The sequence below is a fragment of the Culex quinquefasciatus genome, chromosome 2 (genome assembly GCF_015732765.1).
Source record: "Culex quinquefasciatus strain JHB chromosome 2, VPISU_Cqui_1.0_pri_paternal, whole genome shotgun sequence".
NCBI classification, from domain to species: domain Eukaryota; kingdom Metazoa; phylum Arthropoda; class Insecta; order Diptera; family Culicidae; genus Culex; species Culex quinquefasciatus.
Window position 1 is genome coordinate 31,512,543 of NC_051862.1, and position 10,754 is coordinate 31,523,296.

The 10,754-nt window shown below is 37.7% G+C and overlaps 1 protein-coding gene across 1 annotated transcript; it reads left to right on the forward strand.

Moving 5' to 3' along the window:
• The first annotated feature begins 687 nt into the window (after positions 1-687).
• On the forward strand, positions 688-2,260 carry LOC6051852 (selenide, water dikinase 2). The gene is made up of 3 exons (XM_038256590.1): positions 688-765; positions 826-1,079; positions 1,144-2,260. The coding sequence occupies exons 2-3, from the start codon at positions 845-847 to the stop codon at positions 2,070-2,072; spliced, it is 1,164 nt and encodes a 387-aa protein (XP_038112518.1). The 5' UTR covers positions 688-765; positions 826-844; the 3' UTR covers positions 2,073-2,260.
• The last annotated feature ends 8,494 nt before the right edge of the window (positions 2,261-10,754 follow it).

Consider the following 10,754-nt stretch of genomic DNA (forward strand, 5'->3'; position numbering starts at 1 on the left):
TGTACTTGTATTTGTATGATTATTGTCAAGTTTATTTTCACTCTGGTTTACTTCATTTCGGTCCCGCCACTGTGGGCGCAGGGGACTCATAATCCAGAGGTTGCTGGTTGGTACTAGCAATAACTAGTTGGCCGACCGATGGCCGACAGCTATAAAGACAACTTCTTTTTTTTTCACTCCATTCGACCAAAAAACTAAATCTGTCCCTCGACGCCGACCTACTTATTTCTACCCTCAGCAGCTTCTCCATCCATTCAATGGGTAGTTTGGTCTTTAAGACTCCGGTTTCAAGACAAATTTGATAAATTTCAGATTAATTTCCATTATCCATGCGGCCGCACGCGAATATTTTTTGTTTTGCTTTGATTTGTTTGACGTTTGTGCGACAGACCAAGTCAAATAAAATGGTGGGAATGCGCTAGTTGATTAGCGTAAATGCTAATCAACTAACTGAAATTTCTAACCAACTAGGCGATAATCTTAATTGATTAGGGCATGTGTCTCACCCCTCGCTTATGACACATTTTGTTTTATTGGACCTTAAACAAACATTAGTAATAGAAATATTAATTTTGCGTGTTTTTCTATTCCGAGTCATTTTTAAGAGTAAGGACATCCCTAGCGCACCCCCTAACGAAGGAACTCAATACGGGCTAACGTCACCCACCCAGCAACAGGTGGGTGAGTTCCTCCTGTTTGTTGTTGTTGTTGTTCGAGTCTCGAAACCAAAAATAAAATCTCATTCGTCATTCAGCACTCGCTCAGGTAAGAAATTGCGTGCTTTTTAAGAAACCTTAATTTTCATAATTTAAATAATTTTCACAGAAGCGTCGAAAGACATAAAATGTTCAAACCGGAGCAGCACGGCCTGGACCGTGCCTTCCGGTTGACCCGGTTCTCGACGCTGCGCGGGTGAGGGTCCAAGATTCCTCAGGATGTCCTTGACCGGCTTCTGCGAGGAGTTTACGCCGACCAGTACCTCGGCGGAGGGGGGGCTGGTGGTGGTGGTGATGGTGGAGAACCTTTCCAAATTTTAGTAGATAAGGAGGGCAAAAGCAGCACTGATAACGAGGGAGTTGGTAAGATTACACGGTTGAAACAGGTTGTTCAAATATTGACCGCGCTCGTTATCGTCGTTTTTAGGCATTGGATTGGATTCTTCGGTGATTCCGTTGAAGAACGACTTGCAGCTGGTTCAGACGGTGGACTTTTTCTACCCGTTGATCGACGATCCGCACATGCTCGGCCGGATTGCGTTGGCCAATGTCGTGAGCGATGTTTACGCCGTGGGCGCGCTGGAAATCGACGAGATCAAGCTGGTGTGTTCGGCCCCGACGGAGTTTTCGGAGGCGGAGCGGGACATTGTGGTCCCGATGATCATTCGAGGGTTTCAGGAAGCGGCGGCCGAGGCTAAGTGTCCTGCCAAGATCGGCAGCATCGCGTTGAATCCGTGGTGCATAATTGGGGGCATTGCGACGGCCGTTTGTCACAAATCCGAGCTCATCATGCCGTACCACGCCCAGCCGGGAGACGCCCTGGTTCTTACGAAACCGCTGGGGACCCAGCTGGCCACGAATGCCTTCATCTGGATGACCGAGGAGGCGGAAAACTGGACCAAACTCGCGTCCCATTTGACTCCGGCGGAAGTCGAGCGATCGTACGCCATCGCCGTCGAGTCCATGTCCCGGCTGAATCGGTCCGGCGCGGAGTTGATGCACAAATTCGGCGCCCACGCAGCCACCGACGTGACCGGGTTCGGTCTGTTCGGGCACGCCGAGAATCTGCTCAAGTTCCAGAAGGCCGACGTTGACTTCGAGCTCGACACGCTGCCCATCATACGAAACGTGGTCAAAATCGCGGAAATCCTCGGTCGAACGCCGAAGTTGATGGCCGGCAAGGCGGTCGAGACTTCCGGAGGGCTGCTGGTCAGTTTGCCGGCGGAGAATGCGGAAAAGTTCTGCGCAGACTACCGGACAGTGTCCGAGCATGACGCGTGGATCATCGGGAAGGTCGTCCCCGGCAGTCGAGTGCTTAGAATGAGTCCAAATCCGACCGTTATCAGTGTTGACTAATATTTTGAAGATTTTCGCCGAAGTTTCGCTGCGCGCGCGTTTGTCCGGAAGCGTATGAAGCTTATTTTTAAAGGCTGAAATGCTGGTAAATTTGCGAAAGTTTCTTCTGGCAAAGGTGCGCATGGCGGAACTTTGGCTAAAACTTTCCACCTGAAGAAGCAATAAATATTTTTTGAGCATTTTAAAAAGTGGTTTCTAATTCTTGAATCCAAAGAAAAGTCCTAACAAGAAACTGAACAATCCCACGTGCCTGCACTAAACAACGGTCAAACAACCAAAAAACAAACAAAAGTTTCTCCATTTCGCACACGTGTCCAATTGTTCGCCCAATTACCATCCCCTGAACTGCAGTTGCTTGAGTTCGTCGTTTCAGTAACACTTTCGAGGCGTGCCCATATTTGTGTGAACAAACCCAAACTTTCTCCAACGTTAGGAAGAAGGAAGCAAGTTTCTTTGCTTTGTCAGGTACCGTAAACTGGGGTGACTTTGATAGGATTTCAATTTGTTTTTGGAATATTTTCCAACTGTAAAGATTTTTCTCAAGATTATTATTTTTAAAACATGTACTGGGGTATGCCACATAAAGTCCATGCACTATTTTTGAAAAAAAGTTTTTTCAATAGTAATTGGAAAAATAGTTACGTTAAAAATTCTTAGTTTAAATTCCGGGGTGACTTTGATAGTCGTAGTTTTTCTTGTTAAAATCAGATTTGAGGTGTTCAAACTTTATTTTTACGTCAAATGTACCATCACTAAGGTTGCTGATACAGTTTTAAAGAAAGAAAATCAATGTTTATATTTAGTTAACTAAGTTTATGTTCTTTTTAACAAAATACATATAAATTTCAGGTAAAATTGTTAAAATGTTGGAATTTTTCCTTAAATTCGTGAAAATTAGTTTTGTTTACAAAATTATCAATTTATATAGCATTTTATACTGAATTCAAAGCACGAATCACAAGTTTTCACATTTTACATGAAATTTGTTCAACTGAAATTGCCTTTAAATTTGGAGATTTTATTGAAATGTGTTTTAAAAACACATATAATTTATTATTTACAAACTTTTTTTACCATCTCCTAGTGGGAAATTGTCCAAAGAATCCGAAAATGCATTCCGTTTTCCGATTCAAAATGATGTTCATTGATGAAATCATGACACTTTGAGAAGTTTTAAATAAAGCCTTTCATCAACATTTTCTGTGTTATAGTTAACTAACTATTTAAACTTTTCAAAATTTTATGAAAAGTTCTTCTTGAGGTACATTGAACACTTCTCTACCACGGTCTGTATTTTTCTAAACCATTCCTTACGTATTTTAATTGTACTCTTCATTTTGCGGAAAAATCTCAAACCTATCAAAGTCACCCCGGCTATCAAAGTCACCCCGTTTTACGGTAGATCTTTTTATCCGGGCTGGCAAACTATTTGTCCCACCCCCTGAAACGATTCAATTTCCGCATCAAATTTTATTTGCCCTTCTCGTCGTTACGCTCGGCAGGAAGTTTTGTGGAAAATAAGGGTTGCCCACGTGGAAACTTGCCCAAATCATCAGGCAAGTTTCTTACGAAATTCAAACTCTGAAGCGGGGGAAGCAAAAGTTTTGCATCACAAAGGAGGCTTTGCATTGGGTTGCATGCTGGCTGCAGCTCCATCCTGCCTCTAATTGTCGGGTGGAAATGTGTCGAAGGCTAGCAAACAAATTTGACGTTATCTTGTGTGGGTTGCATTTCAAAAGATTACAGAATATCGGACAGGAAGTACACATCTTGGGTTATAAAGCTAAACATTTTGAAAGTCATGACGTAACTCCTGGTTTTTTGCATTGAAGTGTTGGCTATCATAAATTTAAATAATTTTTGCCTTCCAAAAAGCCTATAAAATCACTCGAAAAATAAACTTCAAGCAAAACAATGAACATGGGCCAAAGCTGAAGTGTAAAAAAAGAGTATGTCCTGCTCGTTTCTAATATAAACACATCCACTGACGTAAGCAGGACAGACTGTTTGTTTACACTTCGACTTTGGCCCATTTACATTGTTTTGCTTGTCTTCTTAATAAGGCTTTCTAGTCAGAAATTTACCAACACATTCAAAGTATGTTTACATTACAGATGGCAGTTTGTTTGCATCAGGTTTCCTATCTCTTTCTAGCAAAAATTTTATGTCAGGCGACTTCTAGCAGGTTTTTTTGACTGGCCGCCCGATATTTCAGCCAACATACTTCACAGGGCTGTGACAGCTCGAGCTCGATCATTGTTTGCATCAGGACACTGTGACGAGAAGTTCGTCATTTTTGAGTAAAATTATATTTTTTTCACTGGGCCTAGAAAGCCTTATTAGACGTTTTGGACCCACCTTCACGTATACTTATCGACTCAGAATCATGTTCTGAGAAAATGTATGTGTGTAGGGATGTTAATCGAAAAATTGACACTGGATTATCTACAGACTGACTGAACGGATTTTAACCGTTTTGGTCGCATTCGATCGTAATATTGAATGTTTGGCCCTTTTGAAATGTTAGTCTTGATTTAAAAAAAATTAAATCGGATCGGAAAATTTCACAAATGTGTCTTATTTATAAATTATATCAATCTTATAATAAGTACTCCTTTAGTAATTTATTACATATTCAATCCTGCAACCCATAATCCCTACAAAATGATTCATATTTTACATTGAAAATCAGACCATTAGTTGCTGAGATATCGACATTAAAAAATGGTGGGTTGTTTGGGTGAGACTTAGAAAACATAAATTTTCCTGTTTTTTAATCTTTGCATGGCAATATCTCAGCAACTAAGGGTCGTATCGACAAAGTTCAAATAAGCAAAATGTAGAGAATTTTCTCAGTTTTCAAATATATATTTTTTTAATGTGGGCAAACATGGGCCACATTTAAAAAAATGAATAACCGCGACTATTTTCAAAAAAATTACCTAAAAATGTATTTAACTTAAAAACTAACTTAATCCACCTATGTGGTTGATGCCTTCCTCATTTTTAATATAAGTGGTTTGCCAGCTATTTTTTTAGATCCAGAAAAATAAGTACACAGCTATAGGGGAGAGTGGGGAGACTTGATCCCCGGGGACACTTGATCCCAAGCCTGTATCTCGTCAGCATGTGGGTAAAACAATTAGCATTGTTCTAGAAAGTTGTGCGAAATTGACTAAAACTCATTTTAGAAAAAAAAGAAAAAAATTAAAAAATGTTTAGATTGAGTTACACACATTTTTCTAAAAAGTGCTGCAAAAAACTTCCAAGAGATCTTTTTTCTTTGTTTTGATAAGCATAGATTACACTCAGAAATTATTCAAAAAATATTTTTTATACATGAATTGTTTGATAAACATATCAACTTCAAAACCCTTACGCATTTGACGTTAAATTTATCGTTATACTATTTTTACAATCAATTGTTTAAAAAAGTGCGTTTAGGGAGACTTGATCCCTGCATTTTTACAGTCACTGGAATCAGCCTCAAGATTAAAAAATTGGGCTGGATTTTCGTACATAGTTTCCTTTAGTATAGTTGTACATAACTTACTGCAGTTTGAACCATTTTTCAAAAGTTTTGTAAACAAAAATTACCAGCTTTTGTAAACATGCTCAATTCAGGTCTAAAAAAGAAAATTTTAAGTTTTTAAATATTTTGCATGCTAAACTTGTTAGGGGAAATATACCCATTTTAATCACTCTAAGCCGTTCGACCAATTCTCATCACTTTTGCCGTTTTCCGCTATTAAATCAACATTTTCAGATGTATCAACATTGGAGAGTTGGTTGCTCACTTTAATTTGAGATATTTATTACTTTGGAACAACCAAAAACACTTTATGAAAGCTGTAATTCATGATCAAAGTGCTGATAGGCCGATAATAGAAATAGGCTGAGAAAGGGTATAGTTCCCCTATATTTTGAACACAAACGTACAGGTTTAATGTGAAATTGCTGTAACTTAAGTTTGGATGAATAAAAAACATTTAGCTTAAGATTTCTTCAAAATGTCGAAAGGGGGATCAAATTACCCCCAACATTTTGAAAATGCCGGTTTAAAATATTTTTTCAAAACGCTTGGCATGATTCGAAGAGTATATCTGATGAAATACCCTTATCAGCCAAACATAGTTGAATGTTTAAGCTTTCAATTCATGCAAAAAGTTCATAGTTTTGTGAGAAATTGACAGAGTTATGTGCGATACAAAAAAAGGGGATCAAGTCACCCCACTCTCCCCTAACTTAAGTGGCCATAACTCGAGACAGGGTTGCCAAATCTTCAATGTTGTGGACTCGTTGGAAAGGTCTCTCGATTACCTAACGAACGATGTCGGATGATGGATCCGGACATCGTTTACAAGCATATAAATGAGTTCCGGATATATGTGAAAACACATTTTTATACATAACTTTTGAACTAGTTATCGAAACTTCAAACAATTCAATAGCGATGTATGGGACCATGAACCAAGTCGAATGCAACCGGTTTGATCAAAATCGGTTCAGCCAGTGCTGAGAAAACTCAGTGAGAATTTTGGTCACATACATACATACAGACACATACACACACAGACATTTGTTCAGTTTTCGATTCTGAGTCGTTATGTATACATGAAGGTGGGTCTTTGAGCTTTTAATAAATAGTTCATTTTTACAGCAGGATTATAGCCTTACCGCAGTGAGGAAGGTAAAACGGCAAAATTTAACTGGAATAATTTTTGATTGTAAATTTGATTTTACATCTAAAAATGAAGTTGAAAAATGTTTGCGACCAATATTTCAATTTTTGGAAAAATCAGTATTGATTCAAAAATTCATAACTCGGTCAAAGATGTTTTGCTCATTCTGGAAATTTCTGAAAAAATGGCATTTGATGTCCCCTAAAACATATCAGAAAATAAAAAAAATAGTGTTTTTTCTTTGCAAATCAAGTTTTGGTGACAAACAGTAAAATTCCCTCCTTGACTTGATACATAGTTTAACTAACAAGTTATCGTACCCAACAAAACAACAAATTACAAATTAAAAATCACCAAAATCGTGTATCATTTATTTTAAGTGTAGTCCTTATCCATACCTACAACTTTGCCGAAGAGACCAAATCGATCAAAAAATTCCTTCAAAAGATACAGTTTTTTTAATTCTTCATATATCATTTTTGTATGGACAGCTGTCTAGAAATTTGACAGTTTTAGCTGGATTTAAAAATAAAATAAAAATCGAATGACCGAAATCTCAGAAAATTGCTCAGACACCTTAAGAGCAAGTTTTTCGCCAATGTGAAACTGGTCGTGTCGAGGTGCTCCGATTTGGATGAAAATTTCAGCGTTTGCATGCAATGAACTCATGCCAAATATGAGCCCTCTACAACAATGGGAAGTGGGGTAAAACGGGCATTGAAGTTTGAGGTCCAAAAATCATGAAACATCTCAAAATTTCAAAACAGCACAAAACGTGCCAAAATTGGTTTGACTTTTTCTCATAACTTTTGCAAATTACTGTTAAACATGGATTTTGTTAAAACCTTAAAATCTTTTTCTGTATAACAAACTTTTTACACCGTTAACTTTTGTCCTGTAGGCCAACAAGACGGAAATTTTTGGACCTCTAGAACAAACCGAGCAAAATCTACAAAAACTGCCTCTTAAGGTGGATTATGGAACTTGTTTATTATTATCAAATAAGTTTTTAAAAAATAAATCCTTAAACTATGGTGTCTTCAGGAAAGTTATTCCAAATTGATTGACGATCTTAGTTCCGAGAATTGGTACGAATTGAAAAGTTATTGCACCTTCCGGAGGTAAAATACTGAACCAGTTGCTTTTCTCCATATATTTTACGAATTTTTCCCATTCAAACTTCAAGGACTTAGTTAGAGGGGTTGCCGTGGTCAGAATGAGCTTAAGAGGCAGTATTTGTAAATATTGCTCGGTTTGTTCTAGAGGTCGTATCGAGGTGCTCCGATTTGGATGAAACTTTCAGCGTTTGTTTGTTTATACATGAGACGAACTCATGCCAAATATGAGCCCTCTACGACAAAGGGAAGTGGGGTAAAACGGGCTTTGAAGTTTGAGGTCGAAAAAACATAAAAAATCTTGAAATTGCTCCCATTTGCGTAAAACTTGATCAATTCTAATTCTCTTAGTTGCATTCGAAAGGTCTTTTGAAGCACTTCAAAATGTGCCATAGACATCGAGGATTTGTTTGACTTTTTCTCATAGCTTTTGCAAATTACTGTTAAAAATTGATTTTTTTAAAAACCCTAATATCTTTTCGCAACAGCCTCCAACACCCATACTCCTATAGGTCAAAAGATAGTTAATTTCATGGACTATAAGCCTATGGCATTAACTTTTTGGCCAATCGCAGTTTTTCTCATAGTTTTAAATTTTTTCTAGAACAAACATTTTACGACGTTGGTTTTTGCCCTGTAGGCCAAGAAGACGGCACTTTTGGTATCAATTTTGTCATATTCGGAATCCTCGGACAATTTCACGTAAGTTAGAAGTATTGGAGTTGCAAATTTGATTTAAAAAATAATTGAATAAAACATTTAAAAAAAAAATAGATCTTATTTACCCTGTGATCAATACGTCAAATGCTGTATCAAGTAGGCGAATATCTGTTTTACCCCTAATCCGACAAAATGTTAAAAAATATTTTAATTTATTCTAAATGGCATTTTTTCCAATCAAAATTACAACTCCAATACTTCTAACTTACGTGAAATTATCCGAGGATTCCGAATATGACTAAATTGAGACCAAAAATTGCCGCTATGGCGGCCTACAGGGCAAAAACTAACGTTTTAAAATGTTTGATCTAGAAAAATTTAAAAACTATGAGAAAAACTGCGATTGGCCAAAAAGTTATTTCCGTAGGCTTATAGTCCATGTAATTACCTATCTTTTGACCTATGAGAGTTTGGGTGTTGGAGGCTGTTGCAAAAAGATATTAAGGTTTTAAAAAAAAACAATTTTTAACAGTAATTTGCAAAGCTATGAGAAAAAGACAAACCAATCCTGGATGTCTATAGCACATTTTGAAGTGCTTCAAAAGACCTTTCGAATGCATATAAGAGAGTTGGAATTGATGGAGTTTTACGCAAATGGGAGCAATTTTAAGATTTTTTATGTTTTTTCGACCTCAAACTTCAAAACCCGTTTTACCCCACTTCCCTTTGTCGTAGAGGGCTCATATTTGGCAAGAGTTCATCCCATGTATAGACAAACAAACGCTGAAAGTTTCATCCAAATCGGAGCACCTCGATACGACCTGTTACACATTCTAATCTAATCTAATCTAATCAGACCCTAGCGCAGCCAATCTTTCGAAGGGATCCTGGAGAGTGCCTTAGGTTAGATGACGCCTAGCACTCTTCTTGTCATTTATTAACATTTGTAGTGCGCCATTGCATCGAAATGCATTGAAACATCACAAGCGTTAAAGCGGCCAGGCCTACTGCGTAAAGCCATATCGCAGAGATGACTCGTAATTGGGTTGAGTTTGAGCACACAGTGTTCGAACAACAACACAATTCTGAATCGACAGGGGAGGAAGAAGCGTGGGGACACACCACCATACGCTCCGAGATGTTTTGGTTGTATTCGTTGGGAGCACCATGCTAAGAAGGTTTGGTACTCCGGGACCCTCTGGGATGGGACATTGTATTTCCACGAATGCCCTGGACACTATTTGCCGTGGTTATAGCGCCACAACTCGCTCTCTGTAACAGTATTCCTAATTCCAGTCCACGCTCACCAAGTCGTCATGGCCTAGTGGTTAGCATTTTTGCTTACCAATCCAAAGGACGGGGGATCGAACCCCGCCTCGAGCGACTTTGATTTTTCGTTCATATTCATCATTTCAAATTTATGTGTTCTTAACTTTCTCGTTGGGAGCAGATGGGAATCGAACCCAGAACCATTCGCTTACAAAGCGAACACCGTAACCAGTCAGCCACGGCCGCTCCCTAAAAAAAAAAATCTTTTCCCTTTTACGTAAATTTATTGAAAGAAAAACTTGAAGGACTTAAAATACTTTAAACGTAGGAAATTTCGTTTTTCTTTCAACAAACCTATCAAAACTCATAGATATTTTTTTTGCTGGGCCGATCATACATGAACGATTCTTACCTCTTTAAATTTTCAACTTTTCAAATATTTTGCAGCAATTTTTTTTTTGTATGCAATTTTTCCATTTTTTCAATTAAAATTCAACCTAACGAAATGATGTAAGTTTTGCCCTTCTTTTTATTAAATCCAACTTGAAAAAGTAGACTTTGCTCCTCTTTAACACCTATTAAATTAGCTTTTTGAAACAATTTTCTCTTCTTTTATTGAAAAAACTTAGAGAAGACAAAATCTTTCAAAAGATGTACACTTTGTCATGTTAATGTTTTGCAATTATTTTATGTAGTTTATTTTTGCAACCTAAATCAGGGATGTACATTTTTCCATTCTAGAAATATTTGACAATTTAGTTATTTTTAATGAAATTTCCCCTTCTTTTATTTTAAATTCAACTTATAGAAAGTAAAATCTCTTTAAATATTCACATTTTGCCAGTCTTTAAATGATGGACGATTGCATTATTTTTTATCTAGGGACCATCCATAAACTACGTGGACACTTTTTTGAAATCTCAGACCCCCCCTCCCCCCTCGTGGATAATTTCCAT